This window comes from Anastrepha ludens, chromosome 4 (assembly GCF_028408465.1).
Source record: "Anastrepha ludens isolate Willacy chromosome 4, idAnaLude1.1, whole genome shotgun sequence".
NCBI classification, from domain to species: domain Eukaryota; kingdom Metazoa; phylum Arthropoda; class Insecta; order Diptera; family Tephritidae; genus Anastrepha; species Anastrepha ludens.
In genome coordinates, this window is record NC_071500.1 from 89,258,076 (window position 1) to 89,286,065 (window position 27,990).

The 27,990-nt window shown below is 35.2% G+C and overlaps 1 protein-coding gene across 1 annotated transcript; it reads right to left on the reverse strand.

Moving 5' to 3' along the window:
- Positions 1 to 712: 712 nt before the first annotated feature.
- LOC128860146 (knirps-related protein) lies at positions 713 to 19,485 on the reverse strand. The gene is made up of 2 exons (XM_054097428.1): positions 19,408 to 19,485; positions 713 to 3,966 (listed from the first exon to the last, which is right to left on the reverse strand). The coding sequence occupies exons 1-2, from the start codon at positions 19,483 to 19,485 to the stop codon at positions 1,741 to 1,743; spliced, it is 2,304 nt and encodes a 767-aa protein (XP_053953403.1). The 3' UTR covers positions 713 to 1,740.
- Positions 19,486 to 27,990: the final 8,505 nt, after the last annotated feature.

The window sequence follows — 27,990 nt, forward strand, 5'->3', positions numbered from 1 at the left end:
TTTTTTTGTGTTTGTGTTTCTATAGAGTAGAAGAAAAAGCAGAATGAAAAAAAAATTGTTTGCATTTGGGAAGATGTTTTTTGGTTAAAAAAAAATTTCACGCTTTTCTTAATTTGTTATAATTTTCTTTATTAAGTAGTGACTCAAATGACTCAAACCAACAAGTTCGACTGCTGAGTGAGTTTTCAGGCCATCCTAATAATTTTCAAATTTGACGGATGTAATGTCACGTTGTTTTTTTTTTTTGTTTTGTTATGAAAAGAGTTGGATATTTTTGTTAGATTAAAGTCATGAAAAGGCGTTTTGCTGGACTCAGGGTATAATTCTCAAACTTTATAGAGTATGCATTAGGGGGCCCGAAATTTTTTTGTATAAAGTATTAGTTTTTGCTTAATGCTTACGATACAAAATTAATAAAAATCGAGGTAATCTTTTTTATTTTTTATTTTGTAATTTTTTTATATTTTTTTTTTAATTTTTGGTGGTTTGAGGGTCTATAGAATGCTCGCAATACAAAATTAAAAAGAAAAATGGGGTAATATTTTTTATTTTTTTATTTTGTAATTTGTTCGTAATTTTTTTGTTTTTTTAATTTTTGGTCGTCCGAGAGTCTAAGAATGTTCGCGATACAAAATTTAAAAAAAAAATTGTATTTTGTAATTTTTTTATAATGTTTTTTTTTTTTAATTTTTGGTGGTTTAAGGGTCTATAGAATGCTGACGATACAAAATTAAAAAAAAAAAACAAAGTTAAACTTTTAATTTTTATTTTTTAATTTCCTTACAATTTTTATTTATTTTTTGTTGGTTTTAGGGTCTATAGAAATTAGTTTAACAATTTTTTTTTAATACAGCCTGTGGTAACATTTTTGGATGTATGTGAATGGAAATTAAAAATGGAGGTTGAATATTATCGATCTGTTAACGCTTTATGCTAAATTTAAGGAAGAAAGAAGAGCACTTTTCCCATCCGAATACAAAAGTAATTTTGAGGAGCGTTGGCAGCAGAAGTAAATATTAATAAAAGAAAAGTAAAAAAAATAATGAAAAGTACTTTGTTAGCAGGTTTGCTCTAAAGCTCTTCCCGGATAGTAAAGACTTCTCGTGGTGAACCTTCAGAGCAAACCTGCCGACTAAAGGTTCACCACGAGAAGTCTCTCCTGGCAGGATCGCCATGAAAAGTACTTTTCTTCAGGGAAGAGCTTTAGAGCAGGTTTGCTCTTCTCGTGGTGAACCTTTAGTCGGCAAGTTTGCTCTAAAGCTCTTCCCTGAAGAAAAGTACTTTTCAATAAAGAAAAGTAAAAAGTATGTGCCTAATTTTTAGGGACAAAGCATACCTTTAGAGAATAGTTGTCATAAATACATTTTTTGTTTTGGGCCGTTCTGCTATACATACAGCAAATTCATATATCATACGAAATGTGAGCATTTTGCGCTAAAATGTGTCGATTGCTTTCTAGAAAATCTTAATAAAATGCAGCTTAGTACTTAAAGTATCAAACGTTGCGCAAAAAATATGATTTTCTGCCTTTTTGTGTACCTCGAAATATGTGAAGTTTTTCTCATGAAAGAACCTTGTGAAATACTTAAAAAAGTCAAATAGCAAACATAAGATAAGCGCGCGCAAAAGTTGAAGAAACTAATAAAAATAATGGAAAAATAAATATTTTGAAATCTTTTGCTACTACAACTAATTCAATAAAAAAGAAACGTTAACTAATATTTTCACTTATAAATTAAACTAAACCTTCGTAGTCAAATCCAAAGGCGTTGTTGTTGTCGCCACTTCAGTAGACGACGTGTCGCTGGCAATCTTGGACTCAGTGCTGCCACCAACTCCTAGCCTCACATTAGCGGCGCACTCTAGCGTGCTTGCGGTGGCTAATTTCAGGCGTTTGGCATTCTGCACTTCACTTTCAGCTTGTTTACCTGCAACGGCATGCACTTTACGCTTTACCACGTCCAACTTCAGAACGCTTTCCTCACTGTCGCTAGAGTCCAGCCGCTGTGATGCATGGCAATAGCCGTAGTTGTTAATGTTATTGCTGTTGCTATTGTTGTTATAATTATTGCTGCTGCTTTCATTATTGTTATTGTTATTTTGCTTATTCTTGCCGCTATCAGCGCACGGATTAAACGTAACCTGCTTATCTGCCTCCTCCACATCCACTTGCAGCAGTTCTTCTTCCGTGTTTTCAGCTGTCGGCGCCAACTTTTCTTGTCGTCTCTCCGTAGCATCACTGAGTTGCGGACGCTGCACTTGTTCGTGTTCCACCATGCATTCCAACTCATTGTCGCTGTCAGTTGCTTGCACTGAACCCGTAGAGCTACATTTGCTACTTAGCGAGCTACTCGCCACCGAACTGCTGGTCTTCATACTCAAGTCGATGGGATTGTCTTGCTGCAGCGCTGTTGGCTTGGCGGTTGGCGCAGCGACTGGCGTTGGTGTGTTGGCAGGTGTGGTGACAGTGGTGGCGTCGGGTTCGCCAATATTAGGCGCGCGACTATTCGCTGGCGATCGAGGTGGCGTCATCGATACAACCAACTCCTCCTCGTCATCGTCATCGTCATCGCTGTGGTCTTTTACGGTGCGCTCGCTGTCACCACCACCATTGCCACCATTCGAGTGTGTGTTACCAGCAGCAGTGGTGGCACTCTTTGTTGTAGCGCGTCGTACATCGTTTTCTCGCGCGTCGCCGTCCTCTTCATCCTCATTGCTTTGTCGGCTGCGCAGTCGTTCACGGCCGCTTTCCGAATTTGGTGTCACCAAAGCCGAGATGGAGTAGTCATGTTTCGGATGTTCGGGCAGCTTTGTTGTCGCCGGTGGCGGACTGTTGCGTTGTGATTTGAGCACTGCGTCTAAGTAAAAACGCTTCGTGAGCTCTTCGGCCGCCTTGCTGCCATTAGGTATGTGATTGTTGTTGAGCGCATCACCACTCTTCGGACTTTGCGCTATGCGATCAGCATCCTTACTAGCGTCCAATTGGTTGCTACTCGCAGCGGCAATCGCTGCTGGTAGCGTCGTCGTGGGTGTTTGTAGTGCGGGTGGGAAACGGTTCGGCGCGTTATTATTTGAATTGAAAAGCTGGTGCATGGCAGCGGCGGCAGCAGCCGCTTGTTGTTGTTGCTCAGCAGAGGTTTTTAGTAAACCTTGATGGTGCGAATAGAGCGCGGGATGATAGCCGGGAAAGAGCAGGTGTGAGTGTGGCAGAAATGTAGGCGGCGGCATAACTGACATAGAGCCGAGTCCGGGGAACGGCAGCGGTAGGAAATGTGGCAAGTCTTTGCGTAGTTGTGGTGGTGGCGGCGGCGGTGCTGGAACGCCACCCGCTTCAGCGGCATGATGCTTTCCACTTATATGTAGTAGCGCATTCGTTCCAGCGTTGCCACGCGTACTCACATCCAGTGAGTTATCCGAATTATGCGAATCGGGCGAGCTTACCGATGGTGAAGCAGTGGCGGGATGTTTTGCAGCAGCTGCAGCAGCGGCGTACTCCTCGAGCCCCAGCATCAGTAACTCCTCTTTTGTACGTGGCGGATAGAGACCAGGATATGCGCCTGCATGGCCCAGTATACCAAGCGCAGCAGCCGCTGCAGCGCTGGAGGGTGGCCCATGCGGCGACATGCCAAGTGGTGGCGGGGGCTTTTGTCCCGGCATGAGTGGCGGACAACCGTGCTGTGCGGCAGCGGCGGCGGCAGCAGCAGCGGCAGCCTGATGTTGATTATTGTGATGCGCTGCCATGGCTGCGGCTGCCTGTTGTTGTTGCTCTTGCAGTAGGCAATGAATTTTAAACCAATTCGAGCGACGCCCATAACGCGAGCCACTTTTCGACATGCCCACCGTCAAACACTTCGCCAGGCGACACGCTTTGCAAGCGGTGCGATTCTTCTTGTTGATGATGCATTCGCCGTTGTTCTTGCAGTCGTTTATGGAGGACAGATTGTTGTAAGAACGACCGAAAAAGGACTGCAATGAGAATATGAAAATAAGTGAAAGTGTTAGGGTTAGTTTTGAACTCAAATAATTTACTAATTTTATGATGTACTTAATCAAAACATTGAAAATTATTTCAAATACTTGGAAAAATTTCGAAATTTTATATTTGGTTTATAACCGGACGGCATTCTTAGAGCAAAAAAGCGGTTTTATGATACTGAAAATTCTGCGTGAGGAGACGCGAGTCGTATATTAGTTTTTTTTTGGTAGTGGAATAAAATTTCCAAATGTTCGGGATGAAAATTTCTATATATTCTTTCGAGAGGCTTAGAACTTTATTTCCGCTAGAAGAATTGTGGTTAGTAATGAATATTAAATTGAGTGAATACTAAGGAAAGATATTTCAGGTTAGGATTTTATTTAGTTTAAGTTAGAATTTTACAAGTTATATGTACATTAGGATAGCAATAACAAAAAAAAAAATTTAGTTTTTCTTAATGCCACCTCCAAGGATAAATAAAGAAAATTAAAATTAAAATAAAAACCAAAACATAAATGTTCTCTTTTTTAATTTTTGTCATAATTTTGTGGACATTTCCAAAGAGAAATTTAAAAAAACACAAAATAGAAATTAAAAAAGCGCAGTTTAAATAAAATCGATCTGTAAACATTTTATACCAAATTTACGAAAAATTGCATTTTTCCTATGCCAAGTCAATGGTAATTTTCAAAAGCAAAAAAGAAAAAAACAAAATTGGTAATACAGTTTTTTGGACATAGAACAAATTTTGGAGTAGAATCAAGGGAGAAATTTTGTTTTTTTAACCACCCTTATGTGCGTATACAGCCCCTGAAACTGCTATAAAGACACTATGCACATATTGACAATATATACATTTTTCTGGACATAGAATAATTTTGGGGTAGCATCAACAAAGTTTTTTTCTAACCACCCTAATGTACGTATACATCCCCTGAAACTGTTATAAAGACACCACATATTGACAATATATACACTTTTTTGGACATAGAACCAGTTTGGGATAGCATCAAGACATTTTTTTTTTAACCACCCTAATGTACATATACAGCCCCTCATACTGTTATAAAGACACCACATATGGTCAAGTTTTGACTATTTACTTGGTTATTTCTTGCAAAAATATAATTAATTGTTTTATAAAGTCCAGAGAAAATAAGAAGAAGACATAAAAATGTCAAAAAAAAAAATATCGAAAAACAACGAAAAGTTTGAGCAGCTCAAACTTGCAGTTTTTTATCCCAAAATTTAATGAGTTTTAAGCCTGCCTTTTTTATTCTTACTAAAAAATTTTTAAATTTTGATCAAATTTTTTTCAAACTTGGAAATAGTGAGCAACTGTTTTATAAAAAAATAATTGAAATTAAAAAATAAATATATAAATAGTAAAAATGTGTGGTTATGTGTTGCCTTCGTAATAATTTCGAGCGGTGCATCTAAAAATGGGTAGGCGATGATTTCTGCCAATTACGAGCACAAATGTTTATGTTTGCGATTTACCAACTTCGGACAATTTTTTGACAAATATTTTTGAAGGTTATTTTAGTACTCAAATAGCCTATTTAATATGACTGCCTTGGCTTTTCTTGAGGAAGTGTAAAATTTACCCTTGAAAAGGGAAGCTGTGCGGTTAAAATGGGCAGAAATGTTCAGAAAAAGGCATAACCCTAACCCAGCCAATATTTAGGTAAACGTACAACTATGTAATATTTCTCCGCCACATACTGCTCAAGATACGTAAGTTGCAAAGAGTTTTTATGTATGTTGATAATATTCAGGTATTTGCATCATGAAAATGGCATCCTGGTCTTCATTTCTAGCCTTCCTGGCCAAATGAGGAAGTGCTAACTGATCGCGATTTAAAGACCTGATTTTTTAGTGTAATCTAATTGTTCGATTTGCAGTTAAATATCTTCAAAGTGAAATCAATATTGTTCCGAATATACAAATTTTCAACCAACTGAATTGTGTACAAATGCCCCAATTACCTTCGTAGAAAAAATTAAGTACCCAGAAAAAATGGAAATAAATAATGAACTTGTGAACACACCTTGCTCTCAAAACTTGCCCTTTCCTGCAAATTTACCTCACTCTTCGAAAACTAATTAATGCCAAAACAAAGCTGTTGTTGTTTTTGTTGGTTTTTTTTCACTTTTTTCTGCTTCAGTTTTATTGGAGCGCACTAATCTTCTTCACACCTTCAAAATTGACAGCCACGACATTGTCAGCTGTCGAAGTGCCGTTGCAGTGTACAGTGTGAATGTCAAAGTGTGCCAAGTCAGGCAACAAAACAAATACACTGTGACAAATCGCAAAACAAACAAAAAAAAAAAAAAACAAGAAATGCACAAAAACTCATTAATTGCCAATTGAGACAAAAGCTGCAAGCAAGAAGTAGCAAAAAAACCAAGGCAAAAAGAAAAAAAAACAACAGAAAAAAACGTAAATAAAAGAACCTAAACACAGTGCCAAATGCGCGTTTTCGTCTAGCCCTTCGAGTTGTTCCGCGCGCATATCATCTTCTTCTACTTCTATAAGCAAATAATCCACAAGATCACTCATACGCCACCTGCACCCACTTGCGCAGCGACGCTCAACGCGCGGCGTTCATTCAATGCCACACGCCTTCCTACTTATGATTGTAGATATGTACACCTAGGTATGTATGACTGTATGTATGGATGTTTGTATATGTGTTTGAATGTTTGTATGTAGTCTTGTATGGAGTATTCTTAGTCGTTTGGTGAATTACTTGTAAATACTGACGTAATTGTGGCGCATTGCATGTCTTTGAGTGCCATCGTTGCTGGCAGATTGCAGAGTTGCAACATACTACATTTGTATACTTAGCGGCAAAAACGAAACTGAAAAAGCGCATTTCCGACCTAGTAATCTTGATGCCCAATTAACCTTAAAAGCGACGCTACGACGCTGGTGCCGGGTCGTTGATTCGACAGCAATGCTTGGCTTTTTGTTATGCACTTCTCGGCTGTTGTTTCAATGAATTCAATTTAATTGTTTTTTCTTTGCACTCTTTAGGATGCTTATGTTGGGTTGATGAGATTTGTAGAATTTGCTTAGGGTTCGCTCAAGATTTATCCACGTACACGGATTTATATATCTAGATGTAGGGATTTTTCTTTTTTTAAGCATAATTTTTTTCATATATTTCAAAGACTAGATTCTTTTGGTTTACTTTTAAAAACAATTTTACTCTGTATACATTACATTCCTCTAAGAATTGTTGTAATATATATTATATACCCAATAAAATGTTAATATCTGTAAACTCTTGCTCTTGAGGTATTGGCACATATCAACTGCAGCATATTTTTATAAAACCAAAGCCTTTACAAAATAAAACAATAGAATTAACAAATAAAATTAAAAATTAATATAATTAAACTAATACTATCTAAACCCGCTGTTGGACACCTTTTTTGAATTTTCGGCTGGGCACCCGCGTCTCGCCAAGGCTTTCATCAAAACCAAACAATGACAAACACACTGGGCGCGAATTGATTTTTTTTTAATTTCTGGTGGAATGCAGCGTTTGTTGAATTATATGGTGCCAACTAATACCACGTTTTGTATTTGCAATTAAATTGACTGAAAATTTTGGAAACAATTGGAAATTTTTTGAGGACTTTATCGAACTCATTGGTCCTTGCTATTATCAAAAAGCGTATGAATAATGCAGCCGCTATTTCTCAATTCACTACTCGTTTGGCTATGGTATCATTTTTCAACAAACCCATAACTAACCCTGGGAATATTGCGGTCAACTAGCCAATCGAAGCCGGTACACTCACAGCGAAGACAGATTGTCGTCTTTGCCTACAAGAAGGCGAAAAGCTTCGTCGAAAACCTTGTTTCTATTGTATTGTAAGCAAGAATTCAGTATGTCAACAGCACTCAAAAATCTATTCTACATATTTTTCTTGCCTAACACCGAATCCATAAATAAATACCATTTCATATTTTATCATAAATTATGATTCATAGTAATCGCCTCTTTTTTCTTCAGCCTGCTTCGAAATGGGTCAAAATAAGTAACAAAAGGAAAAAATTCTTTTGTTCACAAACCAGAATAGTTTCAGCGTATATTTTGCTTCTGTGGATAACTCAATGCATACCAAAACCAATAAAAAAAGATAAGAAATTAATAAAATATACCTGCGATACCTAAAATGAATAATAAATCTTGCGCATATGCCACATGAAAAAGTATGTGAATATATGGGCGCCCAGCCAAACCTGGGTTGACCAACCGAAAGAGTAACTTTTGAAATCCTTTTTTTGCCCTGCTCGAGGATTCTTTTTAAAATGTTATAACTATAAATCGATAGAAAATTTAATTTTAGTGACCTACCTGGAAGCTGAAGTCGTTAGCAAATAGAAATATGTGAAATTCACGACCAAAGCCGTAAAAGGTCGAACGGAGTGTTAAAAAAATGTATATCACAGTCACGATATATAATATTTGTACAAATTCAGACTATTTGATAAAACTAACTAGATATATTAAAAAAATGTATTAAGAATATATTAAAAAAAGTTATTTCTGCTTGATTTTCTCCATTAAATATGCGGTGCATTTTTATAAATTTAAACTTTTTTATAAAACTAAAAATATAAAAAAAAGTGGCGCAAAATTAATCATCCAATTTTCTTTTTATTGAGTGATTCACATCTTTATTTTGACCTCTACCAGACCCATTGATTCTCTGTTTGTATACCCTCTGCTTTCTAGTTCACAGGTGTCAAATACCTATGACTGACGTAAGCCGCCATTTGCAAAAATTATAAATCATCGATAGGGTGACTAATTTTGCGCCACCTTGCAATATGAAAAAATTATAAATATTCGATAGGATGATTATTTTTGCCCCACCTTGCAATTTGCAAAAATTATAAATATTCGCTAGGATGATTATTTTTGTGCCGCCTTGCAATATGCAAAAATTATAAATCTTCGATAGGGGGATTAATTTTGCGCCACCTTGCCATTTGCAAACAATTCGAAATCTTCCGATAGGGTGACTAATTTTGCGCCACCTTGCAATTTGCAAAAATTATAAATATTCGATAGGATGATTATTTCTGCGCCGCGTTGCAATTTGGAAAAATTATAAATATTCGTTAGGGTGATTAATTTTTCGCCACCTTGCCATTTGCAAACAATTCGAAATCTTCCGATAGGGTGACTAATTTTGCGCCACCTTGCTATTTGCAAAAAATATAAATATTCGATAGGGTGATTAATTTTGCGCCAATTTAAAGAATTTTATGCCTTTTACCATCACAAATACTATTTTGTGATCAAATTGAAACTACTTTATAAAACTGTCAAAATAAAAAAAAAAATAACCTAACCAATCTTCATGAAGGACGTAAATCTAGGAGTAAACTATAATCGCCAATAAACATTTTTTTCTTTCTGATGCCATTCTCTAAATTTCTTCGATGGTCAAAATAATGCCACAGCCACCTAATTTTTTGTTTATTAAATATTTACCCGCACCGCTCATGCTTAATTCAAAATAGCATTAAACCACCATAAGAAAAATGCACTATTTTGTATATCTGATGAAAAATATTTAAAGATCAATAACATTTAATTTTTGCTTTTATATTTCCTTCAAAAATGTAAAAAAATTACTTTATTTGACACAAAAAAAGAGGATTTCCACTAAATTTTATAAGAACCCGGAGCTTAGAGCGCCATCTGTGTTTCACACTTTTCTGCCAGAAGGATTGCATAGATGGTTGAGAACTTCGCCAAGTTTGGTGTGTCTGCGCTATTGTCACGGTTGCCAGCTTCCTTTTGCTAGCGCTACTGATGCAATAAGTAACTGTTTGTACATATCTGCTTGTTTCAGCAGCCACAATGCAAATAATGCGCTGACTATCCTGTGGCAGTGAGGATGGAAAGGATAAGTTTTTGGGGTTAAGGAATGACATTCTTTTGGCTAGAAACAAGGAAAGTAGGTAAATTTGGAAAGTAGGTAGCTTGTGGACCGTGCTTTGCACGGGATCGACCTCTGGGATGGTAGGCTAGTGCACTTACGCTAGACTACCGAGGTCAGACAAAAAGACAAGAATATTTATCGCATTTATGTAATTATTTTTTTAGTTTTGCTAACATTTTTGCACATATCTGCAGGAAAGAGGTCAATAAAAGTAATACATTTCCGGAGAGCTGAGAGTCGTCATGCTCCATAAACCAAAATAATTATTAAAGGGTAATTAACTACAAAACATTAGTGTGCGCTTACGAATCTGGCGAGCTCGGCTAACACTCCAAAATCTTCAGCTCATCCACGCTGCCTAAGTTTCTCATTATATGAATCATTTTTCTCTATAAAAAAGCTACCAGAAATGAAATTTCTTCTACTATACCTCACCAGCACAATGACCGTATATTTTTATCAACATAAAATATTTTAGAAAAAAAGTTTAATCAATTATTATTGAAAATTCACAACTATTAGAAAAATAATGCATCTTAATGGACCTAAAACCAAAAATAAAACATAGCAATAATAAGAACAAACATTAAAGACATTCTTCCAAAAACAAAACAAAATCTTTACGGAGCTTCAAATCCTATATCCCGCCCTTGTATTGGCAGTAAGTTTTATATAAACTCAGCATATTTTTCAAACGCAAAAAAAAAGTGAAATCCAATCAAATTACAGCCATTGCACAGCACTGGCTCAAAAATTATATTAACCCATATATTACAAAAAAAAAAAAATTTTTTTCAAAAACTCAACCCTGCAAAAAAGTGCATCCAATGTACCTAGAAAAACCTGCATGCAGCACTCAGTAATGACAGTCAAAGCGGCAATCAACTCTTGACGATGCTGAGGGCGACCTCGCCTGCTGCATACAACAACAACATGTAGTGGTACTTTGTTGCATGTGCCGCTGTTGCTATATCTACACTTTGCTGCGTGTTTTTGTTTTTTGAATTGTTTTTTCTTTTTTATTGTTTGTTGTTGTTGTTTTGCTGTAATTAAGTATTTCCACTAAACTAGTGTTGTAGGCTTTTGCCATTTTTGCTCAGTTGCATTGAATTAAATTGTTTGTTTGCTTAGTTGGCAGTAAAACAACAGCAACAAAGACAAGAAGAAAACAATTTTTGTTGACTGTGGCAATGGTTAATGTTGTAGGTGGCACCTTTACGTGTAATGTATGTGTACGTTGCATGCCACAAATCCATCCGACTGCAGCGGTGTGCAAAGGTCGCCGCTGACAGTGATTGTTGGTAAAATGAATCATTGTCAAGTGGATGAGTTGATTTTAGTTTTTTTAATTTAATTTTTTCATGCAACTTCAAAATTACTGTTTGTATGTGTTGAATGAAATCGTAAGTGGAGTTAAGCTTGACATAAATTAATTATTTTATTTGTAAATTTTTTTGAATTGAGAGGCATTGATTTTAGACCATTTCTGATTAGTTTGGTTACAAAATATGATGTCCAAAACCTAACTGTTTTCGAGATACTCGATTTTAAAAATTATTTAAGTTTTTTTTTCTGCTTGTACGCCTACTTTTTTCTTAAATATTAGTCAGCTGAACTAGAAGAGAGGAAAACTCTTGAACACTTTCTACGTTCTTACCCTGCATTAGCTAGAACCCGAATGAAATGCTTCGCAGCTCTGCAATATGAGAGGTTAGAATGTCTCTCGGGGTTAAAACTTCAAGGCATACTTAGATTCGCAAAAGACGCAGGCTTATAAAAAGAAAAGGAAACGTAAGGGTCAAGCTCCATCTGGTACCTCTAAGGACCAATAAAACTATGTGATGGCTTTCAGCCAGTCAGGTTAACCTAACCTAACTATCATCACCATCTCCATGACTGTTAAAGGGGAGTTGCCCAACTTATTTATCAGAAAATCGCTGAACAGTCAGAGCTCCATTACCTTGGAGCTGCAGAGTTCGTGTCTAGAAATCGGCCAAGAAGGCTTAACAGCAATTTTTTTGAATGCGAATGGAATATTGTTCGTGGATTATTTGCAAGCTCGTAAAACAATAAATTCTGAATATCATCGTAACTTCTGACCAGATGAAGGAAAAAAATTCGTAAAAAAAAACCCAGTTTGCCAAAGAAAAAAATCTTTCATCAGGACAATGAACCATGTCACAAGAGCATTTTGATAGTGGCTAAACTCCATGAATAAAAGTTCGAAATGTTGGAGCATCCACCGTATTCACCAGATTCGGCTTCCAGACCTAAAAACATAAATGCGTGGTAAACGTTTTTCATCAAATGATAAGGTCATAACAGCTGTAGAAGCATTTTTTGCAGACGCTCCTGATTCTAGCTTCAGGGATGGAATTCTTAAAGCGTATTTTGCAGACCTTCCAGATTCTCACTTCAGGGGTGGAATTCTTAAAGCATATTTTGCAGACCTTCCAGATTCTCACTTCAGGGGTGGAACTCTTAAATTTCAATCTTGTTGGAAAAAATGTATTGATGTTCAGGGAGACTATATTGTATAATAAAGTGTATTTTAAACCATAAAATTGAGTTTTTCCTATCAAACTGCTAAGATTATTGAACAGCCTATTACACTGAGTTTTTGAAATTGATTTCATACAAAAATTTGAATACTTTAAGGGGGAACGCCACTGTGTCGATTTTTGGTAATGATTATTCGAGGATTGGACAAAAAGCAATTTATTAAATATGTATTAAACTATGTTGATGAAAATTTTTGTTAAAAAATATTGAAAATTGACAAATTTATGTAAAAAATGAATAATCATCTGAAGTCAAAAAGCGAAAAATTTTATTAATCTACACAGTAGTGGCTATCGTTGAACGTAGCCGTTTTTTTTTGACAAAATGGTGGTGATTTGAATTTCGATGTGTGTTTTCCCCATTTTTTTGATTTCAACAGGCCCAAAAAAATAGTTACTTTCAAAATTTAGAAAACCAGCTGGGTACAACGATAGTCAATGCGATAACAAAAATTTTGAAAGAAAGAAAATTAAAATGGGTTGATTAGTTGTCGAGAAATCGTTGCCACCGTATTAAAAAAGTCGTTTCGAGAAAAACGCGTTTGAAATAAAGCAGCGTATCGTAGGCGCTACGGCGCCGAGCTGACGGGCGCTCACTTAAGTGCTCATAGCATCGGGAATAAAGCGGATTTCGCTTTAAAATTTTTACCACATTTTCTTGAGTAGTTATACTAATAATTTATGAAAAAAAATCTATTTTTTGGAATTTTCACAGTGGCGTTCCCCCTTAAATTTTGACTGTGGTTAAAATTTGATTTATTTGAAATATTATTCTAACTCCTAATAAATTACACATTTTTTCCTAGATGTTGCCCATTTTTACGAAAATCAGGCGAAACTATTATACGGCCCACAACTAAATATACACATCAACGACTGCAGTTATCTGGCTCACAATTTTCCTTTAGAAGACCTCCACTACTATCTCTCCGGTTTTACTTCTTTTATGTAGGTATTTTAATCACTAATGGGAACAAAACAGCTTCGTCGCTTTTAAAAGGTGAAAATAAAGTAATTAATCTGGCAAAAAAAAAAAATATAGTGTTCGAAAATCACGAACGAGGGCGGCTAACGTAAATTTTTAAGTAAAATTCCACGAAAATATTTTTATGTGGCCAAGCATACTTTAAATGGCTTAAATTAAAAGTCATGGGATTTATTCATATTCGTTTCAAACACACAATTTTTTTTCATATGGAGGACGAACGCAATTCTGTCAAGAAAAAATTGTATTAAAATTATTATTTCCACCTTACACTTTGTTATACTATCATAAATTAAAGATTGTCTCTAAAACTGCATATCCGAATTTTTCTAAAAATTCGTTTTGCCTGCCTCGGAGTGTACCACTTTTTACCAAGTAGTTGTAAATATTTCATTACTTTATTTATTAAAAAATAGTTCACAGTAATTACGTAATTTTTTCATTAACCAAGTACAGTTAAGAGAACATAAATGCATACATATATAGCTTTTTTAAGTGCTTACAACAATAAATCAACAGTTTCAGGTTTATGTACTAATATACAGTTACAGACACAATTTTTTTAGTTAATTTACCATTAAGCGTTCATCATTACCATTTACCCGTTTGAGTAAATAAAAATAAAAATATTTGCACTTTTTTGAGCCGCGTCTAAATTAAAAACCCAACTTCGCAAATATAAAGGGCGCAAAAAATTAGAACGTAAGTTCCAGCTATTAAAATCAACTCAAGAGTAGCGTGCGAAATGCCTGCTTCTGATAATCAAACGGCTGTGAACGGTTCAAGGTAGTGCTTATTGCAAATTTCCGCAATCTACTTCTCATTCAGGTTAAGCCATTTTTAATCATTTTCGGTTCGCTTATTAGTTACTCGCCTTCTTTTATTAAACAACTTAAGGGCTGTAAAATAAAGTTTGAAAATGAATTGGGTGTAGTATTCCAGCAGCTTATTATTGCATATACTGTACATGAATTTGTGTGTACACGTGTGTGCAAAATATTAGTAGCATGACAAATTACAAAGTTGAACAATTTTTTTTTTTGGCAATTATTTTCCTTTTCAGGTTTTTAGAAAGTTTTAGTAGAACCTACACTAAAAATCAGATAACTTAAAGCTGGAAAAAAATAAAACTAAAAAAAATTTAAGAGTTTGTTAAAAAACATGTTTTTAATTTTTTATTCAGATAGTCTATGGGTTTGGGTATGCATTTTATAGCCACTTCAGTTTTAGGTTAACGAAGTGTAAGCTTAAAGTCGTTATAAATTTGCTTAAATTTTCCATATGGTGTTTAGAACCTTCCTCAATATAAAAAAATGGCTCAGACCGCAGCGAAAATTTGATCAAATTTTAGCGAACGTTTTGAGCGACTTGAAATTTTTAGCTGACTAAACTTAGGTTCAGTTACTAATATTAAATGGGCAACAAAGAGTATTTAAGTCAAACCTGCAAACTTTATGCAACATTCACAAAAATTGAAGAGAATTGATTAACTTTTTAATCAGAATCTTTATAAAATCTATGGGTATGAAGTTTTATAGCGCTTTCAATTTAAGTGTAAAGAAGTGTAAGTTTGGGGCCGGTCTAAAGTTGCGTTGAGTTTTGCGTATTTTGTTAGCTTCCGCTGTTAAGAAATTCCTTTCATCCATATAAAGAAATGTTCCAAACTTCAGAAAAAAAAAAATTGTCAAAAATCAACGAAAATATTCAGCAACTTCAAACTTATTCTTCGTTATTCTAATATTAAAGGAGTTATAGAAGTGCATGCTTGAAATTTTTCTTGAAACTCCGAATAAAAATTTAGGAATTTTGACTTATTTTTTTAAAATTCGTAAAATTTTTGTGAATTTGGGGTTGTTGTTGTACGGCGATTGCTTTTATAAAAACAAACAAAAAATTAATTTAAACTTTTTAATTCCTTCCGCTTTTATTATTTTAAACACAGGTGTATGTGTGCTCGTTTTTCAGTAGCTGTCGTCATGTGCAGTGCTTTGATCTGGCAGCCACTGGCTCCAAAAAAGTTCTCATAATTTTCTGATGTTTTTATTATCATTATTTTATTCTCATTGCTAAATTGGATTTCTGCTAAAAACTACTAACGGAAAGAGTGAGACGTTCAGTTGAGCCTCAGTAAGTGAGTAGGCTGCTACTGTATGAGTTTATTCTCCTTTGAATATATGCATCGGTGCATGTACACCGATTAGCTTCGTTTAATTTTTATTTAGTAGAACTTAACTTAAATGAACTAACGGTACGCCTATTTGATTTGTATTTTCCGCAGAGTAAACCAACATTTCATTATTAAGACGCGTATCGCCTGCCTGTTTCATACACCAAAACCAAGTTCGTGGCTTAAGTCTTTTGTACTTCGTACGATGCATCGGTGGTTTGTGGCCAATTGTACGAATATTATGAAATCAAGCAAGAAATCAAGAATAAACAGAGCTGAACTGACTGCGAGAAGTGAGAAGTCGGAGCGAATACACGAAAAATAAGCAAAACAAAAAAAAAAATAAAACTCAAACTCTTTGCAATAACAACAAACAGCAGCTAACGACGTAAACTTAAAGCAAAAAAATCTACAAAAACCGCGCAAAAATATTAGCATTCATGCAAAAACCAAAAACAACAAAAAAATGGAGAAAAATGCAACTCTCAGCACCACAAAGTACATAATGAGCTCTAAGGCAGCTGCAACTAATATACAATAACAATAGCCAAATAAACACAACATTAATTGTTTTATTTGCCCAAATACATTCGCGCACTTGCTTACATATACTCGCATCTGCTGGCATATGTGCATAACATTAGCTAATGATGAAGATGAGTTGAAGGTCGTTCGCAAGTCGCATTAACTAGCCGAAAGCAACAGCAACAACAACAACAATTGTATAATAAAAGCAATCACTAAACAAAGCAAAAGGAAATAACAAAATTCAAAAAAGTAAAAAAACGTATCAACAACAACAACAACAATCATATACTTAGTGTACGAACTGCTTGTAAATAACTACGCTGCACGAATTGTTGTGCAGTAGGTTATACTCCTATGTGTGTGTGTGTGTATTATTAAGCACTTATATTATATATTATTGCTGTTATACAATGGGAAATAAGTTTTTCTTTTTTCAGTTGAAAACGAATACAAATAATGAGCTAAGGCGATGGAAGCACAGAAATACACATAAGTTACACTGAGATTGACAGTCTACTAAACTACTAATAAAATCAAGATAGCTGTTGTGCCTTCTTCATATAAAGGGTGTTTTTGAAGATGTAAAAGATTACCAATTTTCGCGAGTTTCATTTCTAATTTGTTGCACGATGCAAGTTTTCATAGCTACTAGACTTAGTTTATGACTCGCTCCATCAATGACTTCGAAGGGCCACTAAAAGGGCTGCTGGCTTCACGTCATATGCGCTTGTGAGATAATATGCTGGTTAATTTCTGGAAATTTTCTAATCATTTACGACAAACAAGATGGACTACTGCTATTTAATTAGTTTTTAGAGTGGTCTGCCAATAATTCTTAACCCATTTTTTATTTTAATTCGAAATTTCATTAATTTTATTGAAATTGTACCAAATCCCATTTGAAATCATCCTACTTATTATTATTACATTGAAATGCTTTAAACTAGAAGAAATATTGGAATTAGTTAAAAACACCTATAGTGGCATTGGACCTCATTTAGTGGGTTGCCCATAATCGACGGACTCATGTGCTTTTAATCAAAGAAGAACACAATTTTTTGATGTTGACGATAATAATAATTTTATTTGGTTGAAGTAGATTTATTGACATTACTTTTTGAATATGATATCTCTCAAATGACCGCCTTGAGCCTGTATGGCGTATTGTGCCCGTTTGGCAGCATTTTCCATAGCTTTAGCTAACATTTCGGCTGGAATGCGGCTATTTCCTCGCGGATGTTGTTCTTGAGCTCTTCTATGGTCTTTGGCTTATTAATACAAACCTTTGATTTTTAATATCCCCAAAAGAAGAAAGCAGGTGGCGTTAAATCGGGCGAACGCGGTGGCCAGTCAAAATCGCAATTTTTCGACATCAAACGACGAGGAAATAATTTCTTAGAAAAATCGATTGTGGTGCGAGCTGTGTGTGGTGGAGCGCCGTCTTGTTGAAAGGCAGTGCTGGCCTCATACGCTTTCGCCGAATAAATGGCATCACAATTATCGTTTTTTTCTTCTTCTTCTTCTTTTCACAATTGACTTCTTTTGTTGAATATAAATTTCAACAATTTGGCAGCGCTCACGTGGCGTGTACTGTTCCATGGTAAAAATCTGTTTAGACTGACGCTTCCAACGCGGTATGTCATTAAGCGATTTGGCGTCTCTGTCAAAAGATACAGGGTTGCCAGATGGGTCCGTCGAATATGGGCAACCCTGTATAAAGTATGCATATATATCATATATACATATATATTCTATATTCCCGTAGTTACTAGGCGAAGCAAAGGCCCTCAATAAAAAAGCTAAAGTTATATTTATTTAAAGTTAAGAATTTTATATGCCGCTAGGTGCAACCTGCTTGTAGCGCTTCTACTAGTCGCTTACAGGTGTTAGATGGCCTATAACCACATCTCCGACTGCCTTGCTAGGGCTGCTTTTGTGATATCTCCGAGTGGCTTTCACAGTGTGTTACCGATCCATTTCCACTTTCCTCGCCGGATTTAAAATTGCACGGTTATCTGCTTCGTTATTGCCCAGAGGTCAGTTTTAGTAATGGTGTCAGGCCAGAAAACGCGCACAATTTTGCACAAAATAAATACCTGGAGTGCTTGTATATCACGCATTGCTGTGTTTCATATCTCACATGAGAAATTGGTGCGCAATGCTTAGCCACTTCCTAACAAGCTCATCCGCTACAAAAAGTTGATGCCCCCTGTTTTATTTGCCAACGAGGCTCTGTTGAACGAGTAAAAGGCGATATAACCTAATCATGGGCAAGAAGGGAGTGCCACGCAATGCCAACCTATTCTCAAAGTCTTGAATAGCTTCATATTCATGTCCTAATAGACAACAGACAACAAACTGCCCAAATCAGGTCTCAGGACATGAGGGGTACGTAGAAAACGAGAAGGCCGACTTTTATGCAAAAAAAGGGGCAGAAGGGTTATTTACTGGACCAACCCCATACTTCGGCTTTAACAAAAATAATATAAAACAGGAAACCAAAAAATGGATTCAAACTAAAATCAGTGAACATTGAAAATGCACAAGTTGCCTTAATCACAACAAAAAGTTTTTGAACTTGAATGCCAACAGAGCAAAATCTGCTCTAACCCTAGATAAAAAGGGACTCGGATTACTCTGTGGAGCACTTACAGGCCACTTTGCCTGTAATAAATACTTCAACACAATAGTAGGTTCGGCATTAGGCCACAGGAGACACAGAATCCTGTGCTCGTACCTACTAGAGGAGAAATTAGATTAGATTTAGATTAGATTTGTGGGGGCCTAGACAAGTCGAAGCACTCAGTCAGTAGACCATTGTACTACACCCGGAGGAATACCTACAATTGCTCCCTCCTAAGGAGCTGGTTCGATTGCTCGGTATACTAAATAATTATAATTAAGTAATTAGGGGCGCACAATAGATCAATCTGGTCGCAGTGCATAAAGACCTAAGCCTAACCTGTACAGCCATTGTCATATCTTATACATCCTCCATTATATAACTTTTTTTGCAACAGTACTAAATAAGATAAAAAAATATTAGATTGCATATTGGGAGTGAAAGTTTACACCCGTTTTCGAAAATGATGATTTATAGCTATATAGGAAATATAGAAAAATAGAAATGAAATATGGAAAAATATATCCACTCTCCAAACTTTGATTTTTCTCATGCATTAAATTATTTTCTATAGAAAGAAAATTTTCAAACTCACCTTACAACCCTCGCATGTGAATGCACCAAAATGAAAACCTGCCGCCGGTTCGCCACAGACCTTGCAGGTCTGGTTCATCTGAAAGAAAAAAGTAATGGTTATATAAGTACAACATAAATAAAAAAAGAATGGAAACAAACAAGTTGCAGCTACAGATTTCATGACTATAATGAACTTGCGATGAGCCTTCAGTGGCATAATAAAACCATTAGCTGGCAAAATAATAGGTCAATAAAGTATATAGAGGAATTGAGTGAAAAACACAGGAGCAAAAATTAAAAAAATAAAAATAAAAATACTGAAAATAATATATATATGAATAGACTACACTGAAAATAAATAAGAAAACAAAGTAGCTCATACAAAAAAGTTTTGAAACCTAAAAAGAAAAATATATAACTTCAGCCCATATAAAACAATTGCAAACCACGCCACCTAAGCATAGAGCACACACATCCCACACCTAAAAAGTAAACATTTCAATAAAGCAATAAATCCCACAAGTGCAAATAAAAGTAAATAAAATTTCAATTAAAAGCAACAAATGCAAAGTAAATCGAGATTGAAATCTGAGCGTGCTGCAAACTGAATCACCACGCGAAAATTCACACGCATGTTTGTGGGTAATAATCGAGTGCGCGTCGACGTTGTTGTTGGTCCTTCCCAACCCAGCTTTTATTGCGCATGCTTGTTGTTGCTGTACTGATTGCACTTGCACAATAACGCATGTTTGGCCAAAAGTCATAATCGCAAGTGAACGGCGTCCAGCAATGGGAGTCTAGAATGGAAGCGCGCTGGTCGACTGCCGACTGCCGAGTGCCGTGTACCGAGTTCTACTGCCTGCAATACATATCATAAAATTCATATCAAATGCTTAGCAAGCACACACAAAAGTAAGTGCATAGGCAACTAGGCATGCGCATGCGCAGCACTCGAATGTAGATGGAGTTCACTGATGAAATCTCGAAAGTAACATATGAAAAATTGCCCCTGAAGCGGCGCTGAATAGATTAGAAGAGCAGCGCGTAGAACAGCGAAGCGACAAAGTTTATTGCCTACGTACAGTTGTGTGTATAAATGGGAATGTACGTGTATGTAGAGCTAAGTGAGTGGCAACAAATGCCATACAAATGCGCCCGGACACTCATACATCCATACATAGCTAATATTTATGTTTTTATTTGCTTGCACTCTGTTAGTTCAATTGCAATCATCAGGCACTGAGTTACTTTCTCATTCATTCGCCGATGCGCCAACCAGAGCATTTACATTTGCCAGTCACCTTTGAATCTTGCGAGTCACCATAGAAATCTTCATTGCATGTTAACTTTTACATTTGTTCATTTCGTTTGACTTTTTGCTGCTTATTTGTATTTATATCAATAAAAAATATTTGTTGATTTCATTTTATTTTATTTGCTCTCTGTTTTGTGTATGTTCACATTGAATTTATTGCAATGCAAATATTTATCAACAAATTGCAATCGGACAAGGCCAAGGACTCGTGTTACGTCGCTGCTGCTGCTGCTGGGAAGTAAAACCACTTATGTTCCGGGTACAGTGAGGCAAAAGTTAAGATAATGGAGAAAATTGTAACTATTGCACGGCTTAATATGAATTTTTAGGTCCCTATTCCTTTACAAATCTTTTCAAGAAGTTCCAGTGTGGATAAAATAAAGTCCTGTGAACAAGTTTTTTTTCGAATTTTAAGATAACTGCTGAACTCGATTTCCAAAGAGAATTCAAGTCATGCAGCTGTCATCATATACTTTATATATAAATATATATAATATATAACGGACGGATATAAATACTTCCATTCACGGACAGATATAAATACTGTACTGACTAGAATTGAGCTGATATTTTAATTCTGTAAATAGCTAAGAGCAAAACCCGAATAATTTAATGATTTGGCAACTATATTGGCACACTTTTGGCCAAAAATACCAGAAAAATAAATAAATGTAATGATTTTTAAAATCCAGGAATGTTCTTATTAAAAAATTAGGACATTTCTGTTGAATTTACTTCACGAAATTCTTGCTGAACGTCTCTCTGTTTAAGGTGGCAGATACCTGTAAACGCCATATTTTCCCTGATTTTCATTAAAAAATTTTAAAATGAAGAAGTCTACATATTTTTTTCAAAATTGGCATACAGTTTATTTAAACATTAAAATAATATAAAACCTTTTTTTATTATAAATTTTAAAATGGCGGATGTACACTCAATTCTTCCACGAAGCTCGCAGCGGGGCTTCTCAATCGGAGGGCATTGTAACATCGGCGTCTGTGACCTGAATACAAAAATCCAAAAATTTGTTTGTTTATTTATGTCATAATTTCTATATGAATGAAACTAAAATGAAAAACAATCGCGGAATAAAATACTTCAAAAAAAGAAATTAATTTTGGGGTGAGTTTTCCTACTATTTTTGCTTCGAAAAAATTATTTTTTCGAAAAATTGTCGAATTGTAAATTCACATAGAAAGTAATATCATAAAAAAGATGTGTGCAAAATTTCACGGAGATCGGTCAATAACTTTTCGGGTTATCGAATACGCCAATTCGAAAAATATAGTTTTGGAAAAACGCGTCTAAAGTTTGAATACAACATAACTATACCTCTCCCAGCGCTCGAACGCAAAGAACTTAAATTTACGTTCTAAAAATTTTTTGACATATTCTTAAAGGATTTTTTAACATTTTATTCAACAAATTTTTTTCCTAAATTTTATAGGCATCTGCTCCCTTAATACGTTGGACTGAGAGAAATAATTCGTAATTCGCTCAGAAAATCTAAAGAACTAACTGGAAAATATAGATGAAGATATCAAAGTTCAAGGTAAAGGAGGATTTCTGGACGAGTTTGTAACAATGTTTTCCATCTTTGCTCATCCTTTTGAAAATATTCGCTAGATTGATCAATTAGCTCGTGGCTGTCAGTTAAGATTCAAGTCTTATATTCAGTTACTGAAATCCTCAATTTGTCGCAGTTAAAGCGAAGATATTTTGAAAGAAGTTTAGTGTTTTTTGAATCAAATAAGTTCAATAATGTCCAGGACCCAATTGAGGTAAATATAAAGAAGCAGAGTTACGAATTATAAAAATATGTATCAATAAACTAAAAAGCTCACGGCACCCACGTCAATGTTGAAAATTAAATATGATTTTGAAGCTGGAAGAAGCTTCGTTTATTTAGGAATCATTATTAGCACCGACAATAAGGTCAGCGGTGAAATCCAACCAATAATCACTCTTATCATCGAGTACGGCCTAAGCCTAAGTAGACAATTGAATAGTAAAGACGTCTTTCGACGAAGACAGGTAACACTCTACAAGGCTCTCATCATACCCGTCCTATTGTGTGGCGCAGAAGCATGAATGATGACAGCATTTCATGAGGCGTCCCTTGAGGTGTTTGAGAGAAAGTTTCTGCGGAAGATTTTTACACCTTTGAGCGCTGACGACAACGAAAACTGTAGGTGATGGAATACAGAGCTCTATGAACTTTATGGTGATATAGACATAGTGTAGCAAGTAAAGAAACCCTTGAGTACGCAGGGTAGATGCTATCGTCCGAATGGATACCAACGCTCCGGCAATGAAAGTATTCGATAAAAAAGAGAAAAACCTACTCTGCGTTGGAAGGATCAGGTGTAGAGGGACTTGGTTTCACTTGGTTTGCCCAACTGGCGCCGGTGAGCACGGGAGAGACACGACTGATGCGCTTTATTAAACTCGGCCAAAATCGCCACTGTAATATAGGGTTTTTCAGTAAGAGCGCTTCAACTTTTGAACTTTTTTGAATAAAACACAAACGGTTTGACTTTTTTAACTAATTTTTTTTTTTTTATTATCGAGTTTGAACATATACATTTAAGTATGAAATTCGTTTTTTTTTGCGTGACCACCGCGTGCACGTTTTACGAAGTCCAATCGTTGAACCCAATTTTCGACCACTCTTTTGCATAAATCGGCCAAAATTCCAGCAATTTCGCGTTCAATATTGGCTCTGAACTCACAAATCGTCGCCGGCTTGTTACTGTAGACCAATGACTTCACATAACCCCAAAACGGGACGGCTTGTTAAATGGACCGTAAAATGGACGTAATGCTCTTAAAGTTGCAGCAACAGAACGATTATTTTCATAAAAAATTTGCACGATTTGCAATCATTGCTCAAGTCTGTGGCGTTCCATGATGAAATGTATACTAATGAAGTTTACAAATGACAAGCGAAAAATGAAAAATATTGCGTCGTTCGCCCTCCCTATCGGAAAAAAGTTGAAGCGCACCTATTGATATACAAGTTACTTTGATAATAATCAAACCACTCGATGGTTAACACGAAGTTAGATGAAAAATTGTGCTCATAAATCTAATTAAGATATAATGGTAGTCCTCATGGGATACCAGCTGGAACCCGTTATTTACTTTATTTATTTATTTGAGTTCTAAAGTTTTACAGAAGCTAACAGACTAAGTACATCAAACTGGATATAATTTTTCGGCCAGCAATACCGTATAAATTAATCAGTTTGCAGGGAAATATATAATGGAATTGGCAAGTCCACCTTCGTTTGAGGCAAGGCGAATTTAAAAGAGTTATTTTCAGCTTATTCTATCATTCTAGACTAAGAATTTTAATATGGGTTTCAGGTTATAGTGGCGTATTCAAATGCGTACCTAACATTATAAAGAAGTTTTTTGTGTAAGGGTCTTAAATTTAAAATTGTTCCAAGTTAGTTTTAATATTCGCTTATTATTTTAAGGATAAATTGCTAATGAAATATATGAAGAAAAAAAAAAATTCCTACAAAAAGGGTGTACGCGCCAATTATATATACATATATATATAATACTGATGACTATGGCAGTACCGCCTACCTATAATAATTAGTTTGAACTGGGAAGTCAAATTTGATTAGCAAAATTATCTTACAACTATGCTCCGAAAATCGGACCATCGCTAGTAGGCTGCTGCACTTTCGTGGATCACTGTAGTTTATGAATAGGATAGTAAGGCCTTCATCTGCTTCATCAGATCTCTGGTACTATTAAGTGCCTCAATATTTGTGGGGAGAAGTCATTAATACATCGGTGTACTTGAGAAACAATACTAAAGTGTTGAAATAAAGCCACCGTAGCATTTACACGTGCGTTTCCTTTTTCCGGATATATATTATAAAGGTAATATAACCTTACATTAAGCAGTACGAGTAGTAGGTGGCGCAAAATGAATCGGAAAGCTTATAATTTTTGCAGCAAATATTCCACACTTCTAATCTAGGCAACTGCGATAGTGGAGTGCGTAAAGGCCAAGATAAATACTTCCATCGCTCAAAACAATTTTTTTTTATTTTGTAAAAAAGATAATCAAAAGCAAAACTGGATGATTAATTTTGCGTCACCTTGCTTATGTAATGAAATTGCCTTGTAATTCCAAGAACTTTTCGCTACTTTACTCTTCTTGCAGTTGAGGCATTAAGAGGGGAGCCCAGTTTTGATCGATCAAAAAATCGATTTTTTTTTGTTTGCATAAATCGTTAGTATAACTACTCAAAAATATGTGGTAAAAACCTTAAAGCTAAATTCGTATTATTCCCGATGCTATGAGCACTTAAGTGAGCACCCGTCGGTTCGGCCCCGTAGCGGTTACGATACGAGGCTTTATTTCAAACGCGTGTTTCTCGAAACGATTTTTTTTCAACTGGTGGGCATTCTAGCATAAAAAGGTATCGACCAATCGTTCTAAAATTTTTTTAGATTTTTTTTATTCAATTCTAATTTATAAGAACTTAATTATGGGATTGTATTATTATTTAAAATATGGGGTTTTAAGCAAAATAGATGAAAATATATGGTATAAAAAAACTTCTTTGTGTTCAAGCGCCTCAAAAGCATGCAATTTTCAATATATTTTTACCATAATTAGGTTCATATTCTTAGGAAATATGTTCTTAATAAAAAAAAATTGCTGTTGATTTCAGAGAAAAATTGCAACTTCAAGAATTCCCACCAGCAAGACACTCAGATGGCGATCGTTCATGGACAGCGCGCTCAAACGCCACTATCTCCCGCGGAAATAGCTTTAAAAAAATTAAAAAGTGTACCTTAAAATATAAATAAAACATCCTTTAAACTTAAAAAATTTCTGATTATTCCTTCTTTGTTCAAAAAATTCTCGAAAATCACCAAAATTTTGGCTTCCTAAATCGACTTCCTCCCTTAATGTAATTTTTTATAAGAGAGCGATTCAACGGCATGTGATCCAAGTACTTTGGATATTGTCAACAATTCTTATAAAGATTGATTTATTTGTCAACTTGAGTATCAGTGGAAGTAAGCGGACAATTAATTAATATTGAAAATGTTTGATATGGCTTTCTTTAAAGTAAAATATATCCACTCCTACTGATTTGCTGCACGTATTTGAATATAACTAGGAAAGTTACGATTACGTGCGATTACCCATTAGGAAACTTGAAGAAATTACTGATAATAGCCTCTGTTATTAATAAAAAACAAAAATTAGAAAAAAATCTGTGAGGAGTAGGTTTTAAAAATTTCAAAAAAAAAAAAACAAAAACAAAACAAGAATTAGAAAAAAATCTGTAATGAGTAAATTTTAAAAATTTCAAAAAAATAAATAATGTGCCAAAAAATTTTAACAAACAAATAATTTGCCAAAAAATTTTAACACAAAAATTTCAAGTGCATTTTATCCTAAAAACTACATTTCTTTTTTTTAAATGTTAAAATGAGTCGAAAATATTTCACTTTAAAAAAGTCTAGGCTAAAATTTTTGAATGTTTCATAAATCTGAAAATAATGAAATTTAAAAAAAAAAAAAATTTTCAGTTTATTTCTTATTATATGATACTAACCCTACAAATGCACCAATTTTTGAAAGAATTGACAACCAGGCCCAAAATAGTTGGATAACTTGAAATGCAATCGCTCATTAACTAGTCCTCTCCCTAGTATTGCACTACTTCATTTTGTCTCGTGCGCTTTATTGTTACCTCTCCAATATTGAGGCTTACAATTCTATGGCCTCTCCGAATGGCAGATGAGAAGCTCTCTCTTGATACCAACACACTTAGGCTGAGCAGAGGGGAACGCTGTTGGACTTAGTCAGGAAATATTCAGTAAAATTAATTGCTACTCGCTTGTTTGTGTAAGTTATTAATGTAATCGGTGTAGTAAAGAAATAAATGTTGTTGTTGCAATTGGTGCGCTAAATTAGCATTTGTATGAAATCATCCAAATAACCGCGATTTTCAAATTGCGTTTTTGCTAATAATAATTGATGTACTAAAAATTGTGAAGCAAAAATTTTAATAGCCATTGATTGCGCTATATGTTCGCATTGATTGCTGCATGCCGCTGGTGCAACATTCTTCAGCTATGACAGTGGGAATTGGCCTTTACGTGCTACGATAGTGTAACAAAAGTAAGTCCCTCAAAATTACGACCGCTGAGGAAATTGCCTGGCACAAAAAGATTCATTTTCGATGGAGAAAAGTGCATACAAATTTTGTTTTTCAAAAATGAGTTTTAGGCAGTTGGAAAGAGGAATTGAAGGCAAGTAACTGCAGAAGTCAGGTGAGGTATTTGCTGCTTTTTAAACGTCGAAGAACGAAGAAATTTTAACAAAAAATTAGCAGGTTAAAGTATTAATAAAGAAGAATAAAATTGTAAATACCGAACACTTCTTTGAGCTGGGAGAACTGCTCATCTCATATCAGAAATTCAATGAGTTTTGCGAGCGTAATTTTTGGTTCGGTTTTCCTATGATTGCTATGGCTTTTACAGTATTGTACTAACAGAAGTGTACGCACCAAATATTTTTATTATAGATACAGAGCAATAAATTTAATAAATAAATACCTAAATTTTCTGCAAAAATAAAAATGGCATACCACTGTGCTGCCTCAAAGCACTTCTTGCTGTGCACAAAATGTGTTCTGTTTGTTGCAACTTGTTTAATTTCGCGCGAAACTTTTAAATAGAGCAACACAGAGAAAACCTTTGCCATCACAACAACAACGACACAACAACAATAACACGCCTCCCAGTCGATATTCGCAACGAGCGTGCGAATTTTCTTATTTATTTACCTAACCGCCGGCTGTTTACCAATGTTTTCTGTGTTTGCCGCTGTTTGTTGTTCATTTTTCCATTTCGTTTTTGTTGCAACATTTATTTGTCAATGCAAATTTTGTTGTACCTTATGACTGGCAAAAAATAACAAATACAAATATGTCCACAAGCACTTCTGCTGGGACCTCATGACGCTCTCTTTTTGTTTATTTCTTGCTTTGGCGTTTTGCTGCTTGTAAGAGATTTTTGCTGCAAATTTTATTTATGGCATCAAGATGATTTTTTCAATAAACCAAAATAACGGGGAGAAGGAAATGGATTGAAAATTGGTTAAAAAACTATTATTTATAAGCGGCGAGTGGCTGCGAGATTGTGAAGTCGACACGAAAGAAATTTTTAATTTGAATATTTATGAGCTTACAAACTGTTGCATGTTGCATGCCACGACAGCAACAATGGCAGCTAGCGTAG

Bases quoted from the DNA above. Each gene is read 5' to 3' on its own strand.
- LOC128860146 (XM_054097428.1), bottom strand. From the start codon at position 19,485: ATGAACCAGACCTGCAAGGTCTGTGGCGAACCGGCGGCAGGTTTTCAT. The intron at 3,967-19,407 runs GTGAGTTTGAAA...TTCTCATTGCAG, and splicing joins TCACATGCGAGGGTTGTAAG to TCCTTTTTCGGTCGTTCTTA.